This window comes from Meles meles, chromosome X, assembly GCF_922984935.1.
Source record: "Meles meles chromosome X, mMelMel3.1 paternal haplotype, whole genome shotgun sequence".
NCBI classification, from domain to species: Eukaryota; Metazoa; Chordata; class Mammalia; order Carnivora; family Mustelidae; genus Meles; species Meles meles.
Window position 1 is genome coordinate 59,448,660 of NC_060087.1, and position 16,216 is coordinate 59,464,875.

At 53.4% G+C, this 16,216-nt stretch overlaps 2 protein-coding genes across 3 annotated transcripts in view; both read left to right on the plus strand.

Annotated features, from left to right (window-relative positions):
- Window positions 1–4,015, plus strand: part of KIF4A (kinesin family member 4A) — a 121,558-nt gene extending 117,543 nt beyond the window's left edge. Inside the window, exons 29-31 of the mRNA XM_045996024.1 lie at window positions 723–839; window positions 2,811–2,933; window positions 3,211–4,015. Coding sequence (XP_045851980.1) covers window positions 723–839; window positions 2,811–2,933; window positions 3,211–3,414 — 444 coding nt within the window. The 3' untranslated portion in view covers window positions 3,415–4,015. The remainder of the gene's footprint in view (window positions 1–722; window positions 840–2,810; window positions 2,934–3,210) is intronic.
- A 1,760-nt stretch (window positions 4,016–5,775) lies between these two features.
- Window positions 5,776–15,899, plus strand: GDPD2 (glycerophosphodiester phosphodiesterase domain containing 2). Of its 2 annotated transcripts, XM_045996444.1 has the most exons (16): window positions 5,776–5,983; window positions 7,743–7,856; window positions 8,108–8,211; window positions 8,505–8,598; window positions 8,768–8,827; window positions 9,108–9,206; window positions 9,337–9,430; window positions 9,590–9,735; window positions 9,861–9,943; window positions 10,045–10,195; window positions 12,326–12,547; window positions 12,722–12,870; window positions 14,480–14,627; window positions 14,782–14,864; window positions 15,112–15,140; window positions 15,237–15,899. In XM_045996444.1, exons 2-16 carry the CDS (start codon window positions 7,752–7,754, stop codon window positions 15,287–15,289), a joined length of 1,620 nt encoding a protein of 539 aa, XP_045852400.1. In that variant the 5' UTR covers window positions 5,776–5,983; window positions 7,743–7,751; the 3' UTR covers window positions 15,290–15,899. The 2 variants fall into 2 exon arrangements, with proteins under 2 accessions (XP_045852400.1, XP_045852401.1); XM_045996445.1 differs by lacking the exons at window positions 5,776–5,983; window positions 7,743–7,856; window positions 8,108–8,211 and adding an exon at window positions 7,903–8,080.
- The last annotated feature ends 317 nt before the right edge of the window (window positions 15,900–16,216 follow it).

Here is a 16,216-nt window from a genome sequence, read left to right on the forward strand (position 1 = left end):
CCAGAATTTCAGCCTGTCAAAATATTTTTGAATTGTGATTCTGTTATCTTACTTATGAATCATCTTTCCCATTTTGTGCCGTTGTTACAGTCGATAAACAGAACTACCTTATAGACCATGAGAATCAAATGAGATTTGGCATTTATATATATGAAAGGACTCTGAAAACTGTAAAGTGCTATACAAACGTAAATGATTTTATTTCATATCCTCTGTGATTTATTAAAATGTTGAATGATTAAACTAAACTGCTGAGGACGTAGCCCAGGCTGACGCTGAACAAAATGCAGAAATGAGAGTTGGGTGAAGGTACCACTGGGTAGAGCTAAAGATACTGAGCCAGTATACTCAGCCCTTAAACATACCTATCCCTACCACCCTCCAACTTGCAATTCATCACTTTGACCGCAAGATCATCATGAGAGACTTTGCCAATTACCCTGCATTATTCTGGCATCCTTCCAATCAGTCTTTCAGGTATACAATCCAAACCAAAAAATGGATTTGTCTAGCATGATGTGTGGTTAGGCAACCTCTCGTTATTCTGGGGTCACTGTTTCCCTAAAGAAGAGGGACAGAGGAGAAAGAAGTTTGGTCAAGTTTCCATTTCCATTTTCCACATTCCATGTCTTCTAAAAAGGCTTGCAAATGAAGGGGAGGCACGTTACATTGGTCTTCTAGGCCTTGCAGTGACCTGTGTTTCTCCAAACCTGGTTTTGCAGTGTTCCTGCAAGGGCTGGTGTGGGAATAAGCAGTGCGGGTGTAGGAGGCAGAAGTTGGACTGTGGTGTGGACTGCAGCTGTGACCCCACAAAGTGTAGGAACCGCCAGCAAGACAAGGTAGGACCAGCTCTGTTTTCCCTCACCATCCCTTTGGGCCTCCTACCGGTTCCCACTACCCTAAAGCCTGGCTGTCTCCTACACAGCTCTCCCTACCCTTCTCATGCCCTTTGCGATCGGAGACATTTCCCTTCTCTGTCCTTCTTCCTCTCTGCTAGTGTTGTCGACATAGCCCCTTCAGAAACCACAGCCCTTTGCAGGATACTGCCAGATATGCAGCTCCCCACGCCCAACTTGGCTGTGAAGTTTAGGTACAATTTCTGAGGCCGGAACAAGGAACAGGAAAGCAAGCAACTACAGGCACATAGACACGCAGGACCAAACTAGTCCAGAGGCTTAGCTAGAACTCTAAGGACCATGTGGTAGCTTCCAGAGAGGAACTTAATCCCTCTGACATCTTGAGACATTAGTTGCTTAGACCTTGTCCATGGGAACCAACTACTCCATGCCTCTAGGAAAAGACCCACAGGAGCTTTGTCTTTCAAATAGTCACTGTTGTGGCCCAAGTTAATTGTAGTTGTCCTCCTTACATTGCTCCTGGAAAGAGCAAACTCGGGGAAATAAAGATTACCTTACACCTACCTGTGCCCATGGCAGAAGCTTGTTCCCCCAGCTCTCTAGGTGATCTACAGTAACTCCAGCAAGCTTAGTATAATGATACTTCATCATGCATTTCTTGAACATCTGCATGTGAACAGTTCTGCCCTGGGGCTTCTATTAAAATGACTTCCGCAGCAGATGGTCATTAGAGGACTAATGTGACAAGTTGGGGGTCAGGCTGAGAATCATAGAAGTAGTAGGAGCCATAAAGATTCTCTGTCCCCGTGGTTCTTCCAGTTTGGGGTCTGGAGGCCTACAGTGGCCCCATGGACATGCTTCCTGAACAGAGGACCGTGGCCTGTCTCGGTTCAACCCCATGTCGATCAGAGCAACTTGCTCTTTACTTGTTTTTTCTATACTGGGCTTCCTCTGAGGATGTCAGTTGTCAAAGCACTGATCTAGTCCCACGCTCCCATTATATGAGGAAGGAAAGCGAGACCCAGAGATAAGCTTAAGTGACTCACCTAATATTACCCAGCTGGTCTTGACAGCTAAGATTAGACCTCAGGCTTCCTGACTCTCAATCCCTTTCTGTTGCCATGACAACAGGCTATAATTCTAATCCAAGCTCTACCTAAGAGTTGCCCTGTTACCCAAGTAACTTTTCGGTCTTGGCCTTCGTTCCCTTCTCTGAAAGGAAGACTAATACAGAAAACACCCTGTGGACATGCTAAAAAGGGTAGTGCAGATTACAAAGGATAGAAGATGAATCAAAGAAATGACCAAAGCTTGGCTTTGTTTTAAACACTGCTCATGATGTCCCCTCTCCTACTCCCCTACCTTGTCCTTTGCTTTCAGAAGCTGCCTTTAAACTTTACAACAGTGAGAAACCGCGAGCAGGGTCTCCCTAAGAGCTGCTTCAACTGGGACACCTGGGTGGCTCAGTCATTAAGCAGCTGCCCTTGGCTCGGGTCATGATCCCAGGGGCCTGGGATCAAGCCCCACATGGGGCTCCCTGCTTGGAGGGAAGCCTGCTTCTCCCTCTCCCACTCCCCCTGCTTTTGTTCCTTCTCTCGCTGTGTCTCTCTCTGTCAAATAAATAAATAAAATCTTTTAAAAAGGGGGGAGGCGCCTGGGTGGCTCAGTGGGTTGAGCCTCTGCCTTCGTCTCAGGTCAAGATCTCAGGGTCCTGGGATCGGGCCCCGCATCGGGCTCTCTGCTCGGCGGGAAGCCTGCTTTCCTCTCTCTCTGCCTGCCCCTCTGCCTACTTGTGATCCCTCTCTGTCAAATAAAAAAAAAATTTAAAAAAAAAAAGACTTGCCTCGACTGACCGATGAGGCCCTCAGAGCTGGTACCTCACTGGTTAGAGGGGAGCAGACTGATTTTGGAACTCTGATAGCCAAACTTCTAATATGCCTGTCTGGTTCTCAGGATGGCCTGGGCACTGTTGAGCGGACCCAGGATTCCGAAGGCTCTTTCAAATTGGAGGATCCCACAGAGGTGACCCCAGGATTGAGCTTCTTTAACCCTGTCTGTGCCACTCCCAACAGCAAGGTAGGTGGGCCAAAGGCCGCCATTTCCAGCTGTCTTAGGTCATCTCTGCATTGGCTGTGACAGTGCAGTGGGAGGAAAAGGGGGAGAGGTATAATCAGCTTGCTGGGAGGTGGGAAACGGGCATAGGCCAGAGTCTTGTCTTTTCTTTTTTTTTTTCAAGAGACCAATCTTGGGGGATACCGCCTGCTACAGCATGCTTAGCATTTGTAGCAGTACGGCTGGGCAGAGCTTCTGCCCTGATCCAAGATCCCTTCAGACCTGTCTCTGCCCTTCCTAGATCCTGAAAGAGATGTGTGACGTGGAGCAGGTGCTGTTGAAGAAGACAGCCCCAGCTGCCTCCAACTCTGGCCTCCCAGAACTGAAACACGTAGCAACAGAATCCCAAGAAAATAAAGCTCCAGGGAAGAAAAAGAAGCGAGCGCTGGCCAGCAATACCAGCTTCTTCTCTGGCTGCTCCCCTATCGAAGAAGAAGCCTACTGAAGTCGGACTTGTCCTCTCGCAGCCCCTATCTGTCTTGGGAGATGCTTTCAGGCTGCAGCCAGAATGAGTTTCTTTAATGACTCCTCTGGATTTCAGGGTTCTTGCTGTTGGAAAAAAAAAAAGGTGGGGGGACAGCATGTTACCACATGGGAGGAAATCTTTGTTGGTTGCTGGCCCTTACTCTCCAGCCCCCTAGCCCCAGACTACTACTCTGTCTTCTCCAGAAAGGTGCCGAGCCACCTGCCGAAGAAAGAACCAACTGACCTTCTTGATGACTCATCAGGAGCCAATCCTCAGTACAATCTAGCTCTTTCTTTGTTGTGAGCAGGTAAGGCTGCGCCCCCACCTCCCCGATGGGGACGAGGCCGAGGCTCTCTTACTTCTAGGTTGTGTTAGCTTCATGGCAGAGCCTGGCCAAGGTTGGAGGCCTGGCCCCAATCCTTCATCCCCCATCAGGAATGGGGGTGATAGTGGGATATTTCCTGCCCTGACCGTCTCTGGATTGGGTTTTAAACAGTGCCCTCAGTTGTCTTCCATATTGCTGAGGTCAATGAAATCTTTTAAAGTGTTAATATTAAGTAAATAAATAAATCTTAGTCTAGCTACTGTTTGGAAAGACCCTCTGTGCCAGACGCAGAAAGAATCGCCTGTGTTCCTCAGCCTCTGGGAAGGCCCTCAAGGAGAATGAGGGCAAGCACCCAACCCAGGTCTTGCTCACAGTGAAGCTTCTTGTGTGACTCTGGGGTGGTATTGGGAGCTGTTCTGAATGCACTGCAGCCCGGTTTCTTGGCACAGCCTGGCCGTGGGACCACACTGTTGCCCAGTCCCAGGACAGCACAGTCCTGGCTGCCTGCTGTCTCCTTTGAAAGGGGAAGGGGGTGTTGTTTACTCCTTACTATGCATCAGGGTCCCCCAGCTCTGCTTAAAGCTAAAATGAGGCCAGCCCTGGCCTGCCAAACCAACTACTGACTGGCCTCGAAGCCTTCGGAGGAGTTCAGGAGCCCTGGGCTAACTCTCCCTGCATTCTGATCCCAGTCCCTCCACCCAACTGAAAGCTCCCAGAGCACACCTCCCCAGCCCAGCACTGGGCCCACGGAATCCAGGACTCCTCTACAATCCACCAGACCCCAAGAGAAGGAAACCAAAGGACAACCTATCTAAAATGGAGCCTGCAGAAGGCCTAGGTGGCCAGGCCGCCCTCTCTGGCCTCCCGCCAGCAAGCTGCCCTGCTTCTCTTTGCATTTTAATGACAAGGGAGCAAGGGAGCCTCTAGCCATTGCCAACTAGAGCCCCTGGATACAATGGGAAGGCAGAGGAAGGGGGGGGGCCCTCCCTTGGCAGAAGAAAGCCAGTCTTCCTTCTCACTGTTCCAAATTCAGTACGTGTCGGGGGAGGGGAAAGCGAGTTTTTTCCCAAAGAAGATGTTTTTTCCCACCAACGCTGTGCAAGCCTCCCAGGCTTTGAGACACTGCATCAGCCAAAGAGTAGAGAGGGAAGGTCAGTCAAGCCAGCAACCATCCCCCAGCCCTCATCCCACCCAGAGAGAGCCCTGTGCTTTAGCACTGAGCTGACTATAGCATACTAGCCAGCCTTCTCCTGCCAATGGTATGTATAGTAACAGCATCTTTTGCACGTGTTCATCTTCCAAAAAGCTTGTGACCCTAACACTACACTCTTCAGGTGATTCCTAGAAAGAGACTCTAAATACCTTAGGGACAAGACAGCAGGAATGACACAAGGCTCGCTACATCCTGAATGATCATCTCCTGTCTGGGGTGATGGGAAGGGGAGGGCTGCTAGTATCACCTAGGATTCACAAGGCCCATGGGGACTGCGGGTCCAGAAACAGGGCAACTTGCTGCCCAGAGTTCAGGAAGTAGCTTGCAACCCTGTATAGGGTTTTCCATGCACCTTATCGAAGTGGAAGTAGGATCCCAGGAGGGAAAGGAGGCTAATGAATCAAGGCCATCCTCCCAGGGAGCTTGAGGGAAATGCTAGACTCCCTCTCTCCCTTCCTCTCTCTCTCTCTCTCTCTCTCTCTCTCTCTCTTTCTCTCTCTCACACACACACACACACACACACCCCTTCTTCCCAGGGGGTTGGCTGGGCCCCTTCTCCACACTGCCAAGTTGCAGAGTTGTGTGGTCACCTCCCCCCAGCTTCCCGCCCGCCAGTGCCCTCAGCCCTCGCCTCCCTGAGCCCCAGGACAAAGCCCCGGCAGTGACTGAGAGGGGAACAGGAGGAGGGACAAGAGGGATGGGGAGGGCCGCACAAAGGAAAAGGAATTCCTCACACCAAGCCCCCCGACCAGCAGGCAGGGAGTAAAGAAGCAGATCTGCTCTCCCTCCCCCCACTCCCCCCCCCCCAACACTGGCCATAGAGCAGCTCTCAAGCCCTTCGGACAAAAGCCACGCAGCCTCCTGTAGGTGGCAACAGTGCCACCTGTTTGACCGGTGGGGCTGAGCCAAGGACTAGAAGAGGGAGGAGGCAGACAAACTCGGAGAGGAGCTGGGAAGCAGTGCAGAGCAGAGCAGAGCGCAGAGCTGAGCAGAGCTGCCGCTGAGACAAGGTGTGAGGGCTGGGGAAGGCTGGGGGTGACATGCGGGAATGGTGGGGTGGAGACCGGTTCCCACCAGCCGGTGGTGGGGCTGGGGTCCAGGGATGGAGCAGCACCCCTGTTCAGCTTCCCTGATTGGGGTTTTCAGGCTACTCAGATCCTGACCCCAGCCTACAGACAGCTCCTGGAGGGAGGTGGGACTCTGGAAGACCGTGTCTGGGGTACAAGGGCAGGACCTGAAGGGAGGCAGAAGTGTAGATGGAGCCCCAGGCAGGCTACTGGAACCAGTCTCAGGATGGGTAGAAGCAGGGGACTCCCTTTAGGCTGTTTTTGTTTTCCCCTGGGAAGGGTCTCAGAGAGGGGAGAGTTTTCCTTCCCCTAGCTACAGCCTCCTTACCCCTCCACTCCGTACCCTAATCCTCCTTTCCCAAGGCCCCGGTGGGGTAAGCAGGGCAGTTTCAAGAGCAGCCACACCCTCCTCCTTTCGGGGACCAGCCACTATGTCCCCCTCTAAGACTCCACAGCTTTTGGGGGCCCAGATGACAAGGGCTCATGTCCCTCAGATCACACACACTGGGTGTATCCAGGGGTTCCTCTACACACTCGAAGCCGTCTAGAAACCCATTAGTACCGACAACCACTAGTGCGTTCACACATACCAAGGCTGACACAAATCGCACACCCTCTCAGGTAGAAGGACACACACCCAGCCTAGTTTGGGAATCAGTAAGCCAGCTAGGTCTCAGTGTGACCCGAAAGCACAAGGTCTAACAATCCCGGGGCCCCAACACAACCACGGCCCCCACCACGCTCAGGGGCGCACACACACACACACACACACAACACAACCACGGCCCCCACCACGCTCAGGGGCGCGCGCGCGCGCACACACACACACACACACCTTTGACCGGTATTTGTTGTACTTTTACCCAAGTGAGCTCAAAGGGTGGGGCCCCGAAAAGGGAGAAGGTGGAGACTGGGTTCCTGGCTGGGGTGGGGGGGTGACTGGGCAGGATGACTGGGCAGGAAAGGACACGACTGGGGTGAAAGGGCTTGGATTTTCCAGGTGTGTGCGGACAGGAAAATGTTTCCTTTGGAAGGCTGGGAGGAGACCCAGGCAACCTGTGGCCCTCCAGTCTTCCTTGCACTGACGGTGCCCCTTGCCCCCTGAGAGGTGGAGACTGAGGATCTTTTCAGTCAAGGCTTTGTGTTGTATGCAATCTCTGTATCCATAGCAACTGGCCAACTGGCGGGGCCTTCCTTAGCCCCAGGTCAGAACTAGAACCTCCGCTTCAGGTTACTCTTGGTTCCTGGGGTGGAAGGCTGCCCACCGTGGGGCTGCCTGAAGCTTGGCCAGATCGGCCTCAACTTGCTCGTAATTAATTTGCCCCACCCCAGGCAGTTTCTCCCGAGCCCCCACCCTTGGGCAAGCACGTGATCCCCAGAGCTGGATGGATGCTGTTAACCAGGGAGGGGTTGGGGCGGGTGGGTACGCATCCCTCCTGCAAAGAGGCTGGACCTCCTGGGTCTCCCACTGACTTTCCAGGTCTCCGGATTCAAGGGAAAGAAAGACCCCAAAGATTATCCCCCACCCTTGGCTCACGTTCTTGTCCAGTCTGGCATTTAGGGCAGCCCCATGACCTCCCGTTGCTGAGCAGCGGCCCAGGCCTCTGCTCCTCCCCACCCCCAGCTCCTCAGAAGTGCTGGGAGGGAGGCTGGGCTCCGCCTTCTGCCAGGGTCCCTGATGGCTGAGTGTCCCTTCTCCCAGGCCCTCACCATGGCCGAGTCCCCCGGCTGCTGCTCCGTCTGGGCCCGCTGCCTCCACTGCCTGTATAGCTGCCACTGGAGGAAATGCCCCAAAGAGAGGATGCAAACCAGCAAGGTGGAGTAGGGATGGGGGGGGACCGGAAGTCTGAGGCAGAGGCCGCCTGGAGGGGATAAGGAGGCCCAGTGTGCTCAGAGGCAGCTGGGGGGAAGGGGCTTTCTCTCCCCAGGAAGAAAATCTCTCTCTGTCCGCAGAGCAGAGCAGAGCAGCCCAACGCCTGGCAGGAAGCCCCCTTGAGCTGCCATCCGTTGGGGACTCTGAGCTGGAAGTGGGGATCGGCTGTGAGCTTCTCTCCTGCCCCTTTGCAGTGCGACTGTATCTGGTTTGGCCTGCTCTTCCTCACCTTTCTCCTCTCCCTGGGCTGGCTGTACATCGGGCTCATCCTTCTCAATGACCTGCACAACTTCAATGAGTGTGTCATGGACCCCCTCCTTCCTCAGCCTCCACGTTAATCTCTGCCCCACCTTGGGACCCCTGGGTGCTCTGTCATCCCCAGCCCTGCCCAGCTGTCCTGCTGCCTAACCTCCTTAGAAAATTCCTCCACAGAGTCCACACCCTCCCCACCCCCATCAAGTCCTTGGGGCCCCTGGCCCCATGAAGGGCCTCCCCTCACTCCCTTCTGGGCCCATCCACCTCAACTCCCCTTAGGCCACTATTAACACCCGTCCCCCACCGACTCAGGCACTTTCCTCTCCCTTCCCACAGATTCCTGTTCCACCACTGGGGACACTGGATGGACTGGTCCCTGGCATTTCTGCTGGTCATCTCTCTACTTGTCACATATGCATCCCTGCTATTGGTGGGTCAGGGAGCCACCCATCTAACCCCCCCCAAATCAGTCCTCCCTTCCTGCTCAGCTTCTCCTCCCTGGCCACCGAGGGGAGGGGAGGGGGGAGGCATCAGCCTGGGAAGCCCATCTCAGGGACCCCTCTGGGTGCCTCATTACTCCCACCACCCTCTGCCTCCAGCTCCTGGCCCTGCTCCTGCGGCTCTGTGGCCAGCCTCTGCATCTGCACAGTGTCCACAAGGTAGAGTGGGGGATGGGAGTCAGCGGGAAGAGGGGGGTGCTGGGCTCGGCACTTGGCCAGTTCTTTGCCAAGCACCCCAGTATTCTACCTATGGACTCAAGCTTAGGACCTGAAGCCCAGTAAATATGTGTTGAGTGAAAGAAGGAATGTGGATTAGTCAAGGGGAAAGAAATGGTCCTGTTGTCATAGAGTGTGGGTGGGGGGCAGAGGGAGGGGTGCAACCTGGGGAGCCATGAGCCCAGGTTGACAAAGAAGGACCGATTTACTCCCGGTCCCCCAGATGTTGCTGCTGCTCATTATGCTTCTTGTGGCCGCTGGCCTTGTGGGACTGGATGTCCAATGGCAGCAGGAATGGCGTAGCTTACGTCTGTCACTGCAGGTGAGTGATTGATCCCCATTGCCTAGGTGGGAGCCTTGGCCTGCACCCAACCACCTTGTCCCCAGGGCTGCGAGTAGCTCTGGACTCAGGACCTGGGAGGGGCACTAAAGAGAAGAACTCTTGTCCACAGGCCACAGCCCCATTCCTTCATATCGGAGCAGTTGCTGGCATCACCCTCCTGGCCTGGCCCGTGGCTGATACCTTCTACCGTATCCATCGAAGAGGTGCCAACTCCACTCCCTGACATACCCCCACTGGTCATTGATGCTTCTACCTCCTGCTGCCTGTTTTACTGCACCTGAACTCTGCTCTCTGCCCACCCCCGACCCCGCCTCAGCCCACCCACCACCCTCCCTCCATAGCCTATCCCCCACTCCCCACAGGTCCCAAGACTCTGCTCCTGTTCCTATTTTTTGGAGTTTCCCTGGCCGTCTACCTGGCCCCACTATGCATCTCCTCACCTTGTATCATGGAGCCCAGAGACTTACCCCCCAAGCCTGGTCTGGTGGGACACCGAGGGGCCCCCATGGTGAGTGCTGAGGGGGATGCTGGCAGGGTGGGGAAGGTCTGCTCCTCCAGGCTGCAGCCATCAGACCTGTGAGCTCCCAGGCTCCCACCCCTCTCTGCTACCTCCCTGTCAATTCCCTTGCCCAGCTGGCCCCCGAGAACACCCTGATGTCCCTGCGGAAGACTGCTGAATGTGGAGCCGCTGTGTTTGAGACCGATGTGATGGTCAGGTGAGAGAAGCTGGGGGGGCAGAGGGATGCAGGAGGGGAGCTCGGGAAGTGATGAGCAGTCCCAGAGCTCAGCCCCCTGACCACCCCCCTTGTGCCCTTAGCTCTGATGGGATCCCCTTCCTCATGCATGATGAGCACCTGAGCCGGACCACGGATGTGGCCTCTGTGTTCCCAGCCCGAACCTCCTCCCACAGCAGCGACTTCTCCTGCGCCGAACTAAAGAAGCTCAATGCCGGGACCTGGTTCCTAGAGGTGAAGACAGCCTCACAGAAGAGGCAACCACCTGTAGGGCCACTTGGGGGAAACTTCACTCATTAATAAGTATTTTCTGAGCCCTGTGCTGAGCTACAGGTACCCAGTCTTTGCCTGTAAGTCACTCCCTCCAAGGACAGGACAAGCTGCGCCAACCGGCTATCAGATAGGAAAGTTAGAGTGATCGGGTCCTGGGATGGAGCCCCACATCAGACTCCCTGCTCAGCAGGGAGGGAGACTCCCTCTCCCCCTGGCCCTCCCCCTCTTGTGCTCTCTCTCTCTCAAATGAATAAATAAAAGATGAAAATAAATAAATAAGTAGGTAAGTAAATAGGAGAGAGAGCAAACCTGCTGTTTGGCTCAGTGGGCATGGGAGAGGATCAGGAGTGGTTTCCCAAGTCCTGAACAGCACATGAAATGACAACAGTTTTGAAGGTGGGGAAAGCAGGAACTGACAACTCTAGTCAGAATGAAGAGCATATGCAAAGCGCAGAGGTATAAAGAAGTGTTTCCAGCAGACAAAACTGGCTCGGTGGACCAAGAGATAAAATTCATGGGAGCAGTAGGAGGTGGGACTGGCAAGGGGAGCAGGGGTTTGGTCTCGGAGGCCTCTGAATGCCAGCCCCAGTTCAGGCTCGGTCCTGTAGGTGAGAGAAAATATTCATTAAGGATACTTTATTTCTTCAGTTTCTCTTTTCCTGATTATCAAAGTAATACACATTCCTCATAAAAAATTAAGCATTAGAAAAATAACCTAAATGATGAAAAATCCAACTCCTGAGATACTCATCGCTAACAATTGGGCACATAATTCCATGTGTCCATATATGTGTATGTACACCCATGTACTTTTCACTTTGCATGAATAGGATCACTTCATACATTCTTTTGCAACTTGACTGGTTTTTCATTTGAACTTTATGTAAGATGACATGTCAGAGGGATCAAGATCGGGGCTGTCTGGGTTTGACTCCTGGCTTTACCACCTGCTAGCTAATGTGACCCTGGGCTCCATTCCTTAGTCTCTCTGGGCTTCATTTTCCTCATCTGTAACACAGGCATCATAACAGTACCTTGGGACGATCAAAGAAATTAATATACATAAATAGTTCTTTTTTTTGGAAAGATTTTATTTATTTATTTGACAGACAGAGATCACAAGTAGGCAGAGAGGGAGGCAGAGAGAGGAGGAAGCAGGCTCCCCGCGGAGCAGAGAGCCCGATGCGGGGCTCGATCCCAGGACTCTGGGATCATGACCTGAGCTGAAGGCAGAGGCTTTAACCCACTGAGCCACCCAGGCGCCCCTACATAAAGTACTTCTAACACTGCCTGGCACATAGTCAATGCTTAATAGGTATTAGATAGCTTTGCTTTGTCGGTGTCGGTGATCAGGAGGTAGGTCATTTGTTGATTACAAGGGGACGAGAGTAGAGTGGCAGAGGTTTGGAACAGCCACTAGATGGAAGAAGGAGCAAAGAAGAACAAGTAAAAGGATGATTAAGTGGTGCGCCTGGCTGGCTCCGTCATCAGAACATTTGACTTTCAAGATCATGAATTCGAGTCCTGCATTGGGCATAGAGCTTTCTTAAAAAAAAAAAAAAAAAGGATGATGAAGTGGCACTAAAGGTGAAAAAGGACTAAAGTGACAGTCCACATGATGTGCTCTGCCCCCCAGTTCTAGGTCTGGAGGAGATAGACAATTATAGAGTTGAATCAGTGTTTGGGATTTTGGTGGGGGCGGGGGCAGGCAGGGCAGGAACAGAGTGGAGGGTGCTGTGGAAAAGTCACTCAAGCTGTGGATGAACCAAGGGTAGGAGAGGATTTGGGTGTGGCAGAAAGGGATTGATGGACCGGGAGGAAACCAAAGGGTCAAGACCCCAGAGGTCTATGTGAGACCAAAGAAAAAATGTAGCAGGAAAGAAGAAGTAAGGAAACTGGGAGGGTGGGAAGTTGGGAGGTGGGTGTCACAGAGTAAGGTGTTAGATGGTCTGGAAAGGGCCACAGTTGAGAGAAAGAACGACCATAGCTCAGAGGTGCACAGAATCTGGGTGCCAAGTGAAGAAAATGAGTGAAAATGGAAATGGCCTAAAAGTTCCTTCTGGTCTTGAAATAATTTCCCTGTTCTTACAGAGGCAACCCTTCTGGGGGGCCAAGCGGCTGTCAGGCCCTGATCGGAAGGAGGCTGAGAACCAGACAGTACCAACGTTGGAAGAGCTGCTGAAGGAAGCCGCAGTCCTTAACCTTTCCATCATGTTTGACTTACGTCGCCCCCCACGAAATCACACATACCATGACACATTTGTGAACCAGACCTTGGAGACCGTGCTGAGCGCAAGGGTGCCCCAAGCCATGGTGATATTGCCAGGACCCCAAGTGCTCCCTCTTGCCCCCTCCCCAGCCACTGCCTTCCCGAGGCCCACCCCAACTCATATACCCCCTTCTGTGGTTAGACCTCTCTTCCCCTGCCCCCTGGTTCTGGAGCCCCCAAGCTCTGCCAGCTTCACACCCATCTTCCCTGAACCACAGGTCCTTTGGCTACCAGATGAAGATCGGGCCAACGTCCAACAGCGGGCCCCCAGGATGCGCCAGATATATGGACAGCAGGGAAGCAACAGAACTGAGAGGCCCCAGTTTCTCAACCTCCCTTACCAAGACCTGCCACTGTTGGATATCAAGTGAGTGCCAGGGGAAAGGAAGCCAAGGGGACCCTAGGAAGCTTCATGGCAGGGTAGAGACGCCTCAGGGAGGACAGAAGCCATTCATTTATTCACACATACAACAAATATTTATCGATATATCTAACACTCACTCTGTGTCAGGCTCTCCCTGTGCAGGTTTTGGGCATACATACCAGCAAAAGAGACAGATCATAAACCAAACGAAGTACACACAATAAATAGTGATGGGTGATAGGAAGATAATGAGATGGGGAAATGAAGGAGAACCCTCAGGGTTGGGACTGAGGGCTCAAGGGGGGCAACATTGGGAAAAGTCGTTAAAGACGTACTGTCTGGGCTGAGACCTGACCAGTCACATGGAGATCCTGAATGATGACAAAAGCTGCAAGAGCAAGGACAGCAGCCAAAGGAGGGGGAAGCTGAGGCTGGGGAGATAGGCAGGAGTCAAACTGGGTAGGCCCTTGGAGGCCACAAGAATGATTTTAGCTTTCCTTCTTCACCAAAGAGATAAGTGCAAGAGAGGATAGGTCCAGGCGAGAGACGAGAGAGTGCCAGATGTGAGCTGGGCCCCAGAAGTGGACCGAGCCAGTAAACAGGATAGACTGCAAAACATGCAGTTGCCAAGGTCTCTTATAAGGTCCCTGCGGTCGGGGAGGGGCAAAAAAAAAAACAACCGTGGCCTGAATGATAGCCCAGTAATCGCAAGTATTTCAAGGACCTCTCCCAGAGCTGTCACCGTGGAGGGAGACACAACATTGGCTTTGGCCCTCCCTTAGTCTTGCCCTAGCCAACCTCAACTGTGGATCATGTTTCCAAAAGACATGAATTGGTAATGAATACACTGGTGATGAAATCGGGGCCCCAAAAGGCCTATGCGCTCCAAGACCGTGGACCAAATGTACCGAGAGGAAAACAACAGGGATAGATGCAGAAACCCCAATCTGCGGTCCAACGGAAGTTCGGTTGCAACAAAGACAAGAGAGATCCTGGCATTCAGCAGGAACATGTGCGAGAGAGACCAGGGCTTTGACTGAGTAGTGTGCATATTGAGTCATCGGTGGCATGTGACTTTGCCAAAACCAACCCGACCCCAGGCTGCCTGAGCGCAGGCATCGTGCCCAGAAGCCAGGAAGGGTTTTGCTGTACTCAAAGCTAGGCCGGGCCCACCTGGGATATCACGTTCAGAGGCAAGCCCCCACACTTGGAAAGGAACACTGAGAAACTGAAGCAAGGGCAGCTTAGGCGAGGTTTGGATGGCCAAGGGAAGGGGCAGGCAGGTCCCCCAGCCCTCGGGTTGAAGGAACTAGGGCTGCTGGGCCTGGGGACATGGTCACCTGTTCCTCAGACCTCCCAAGGACTGTCGTGGGACAAAGAGGAGACACACGTTCATGGGGCCCCAGATGGCAAAGCTAGGATCCGGAGGTGGGCCCCACCAGGAGGCAAAGTGCAGTCATGCAAAGAAAATCACTGTTGGTCAGGGGCTGCTGTGTAAAGATTGAACTGATAGTTCCTTGGCAGCAAGGCTGTAGACTCAAGCATGGACAGGGGCTGCCTTCTGTGCCTTGTGCCCCGTGACCCTCGATGTTCCCGTTTCCCACCTCCACAGGGCACTACACCAGGATAATGTATCGGTGAACCTGTTTGTGGTGAACAAGCCCTGGCTCTTTTCCCTGCTCTGGTGCGCAGGGGTGGATTCGGTCACCACCAACGACTGCCAGCTGCTCCAGCAGATGCGTTACCCTGTCTGGATTATCGTAAGGGCTCTGGGACTGTCCCCCGACTCCTTCCTCCCCTGTCCCCGCTTCTCCTTAACCCAGGCCATCTCTTCCTTACGTAGTCCATGCCCTCCCCCCATATAATACCTTTGGCGCTCCGGCCACTGACAGGTGCCTCTTCCTCTTCCCGTAGCCCCCTCAAACCTACCTAATGATGTGGGTCATCACCAACTGTGTGTCCACCCTGTTGCTTCTGTGGACCTTCCTCCTCCAAGGGTGAGTGCTTCACGCCTCAGCTTCCTGGGTCTTCACTCTCCCCACAGGGTCCTGGGGATGGGGGTGATTCCGACCCACATATGCTGCCGGGAGCACAGGGTTGGGGCTATGTGGTTCCTTTGAGGTTCTGAGACCCTTCTATGCCAAATTGGCTGGAACCCGGGAAAGGCAGTTTGGGGGAACCTGGCATCCAAAGGTCATGCATGAAGCTGGCTGAACTCGTAATGGGAAGCTTTTCTCCCTTTAGGAGATGTAAGAAGGAGAGAGAGAAAACTGGTAAGGATGTTCTCCCCTCACCTCTTTTCCTCCTCCTCTAGCCTGCCCTTTGGTCACTCCCTATATGTCGTCCCCTCTCCCCATCCCCTGCTCTAGGCTTAGAAACAGCAGTGCTGCTGACCAGGATCAACAATTTCATAATGGAGTGAATGCCCAACCCTGGACCCCCACCAACCAGAGCCTGAGGCCTGTCTGGACTAACAACAAGGAAGGGAGAGTGGCCGAGTGGGGATGGGGTGGGGTAAACTTGGCAAACGGAAGGTTTTTAACCATGAGGGCCCTCTGCATAGATGGTGGGCATGCAGCAAGCTTCCATGGAGTCTGACTCCCCTCAGGGTTTTGACCTGAGGTCGTTGGGAAGACAGTGATGGGACGTTTCTCCCCAAATGAAACTAGAACAGAGGAAGTGGGAAGGAGGTTGCCACGATAATGTTTCAGATCTGCCTGTACCTATTCTTGTGTAGAAGGCACAGGGTGTGTCAGGGACAGACCAGCTTGGACCAGTGACTGGAGGAGATGACAGAACGGCCTTTCCTGAGAACTAAGATGATGGAAACACTAAACCCACTCCATTCACTGTCCCTCCTGACCCCCGCAATTTAACTGCTTTCCTGCTTGGATGCTGGGGGCTTAAGAGCCCATGTAGCTTTTTAATTCTGCACCTATAGGTGGCTTTTTGCTGTTCACAGAATTTTCTTCAAGACTGGTTGGCTCCTCCTACGTTGTTAAGCTGATACTTAATGAATTTAACTCCTGTTTGGTCGTGGTCTGATCTTTTCAGCGCGGGGGGCTTTGTGGGGGGGTGCACCTTCCATCCCGGCCTCATGTGACATGACACTGAGGGATCATCACGGGGAGGTTCTTGGGCTGGAGGCGGGAGGACCACCTCCCACAACGAAGGGCTGCAAGAGAGGGAGCAGGAGAGCAGCACCCGCGGAGGACACTGGGGGGGGGGGGGGGGGGGCCCGAGGCACGCTGTGCAGAGTTGCGTTGTAGCTCCACCTTGTGGTCACCTGCCGCAAGAAGAAGGCCGCGTCAGCAGTCACCTTGACGCATGAATGCCACCTGTTTTACGT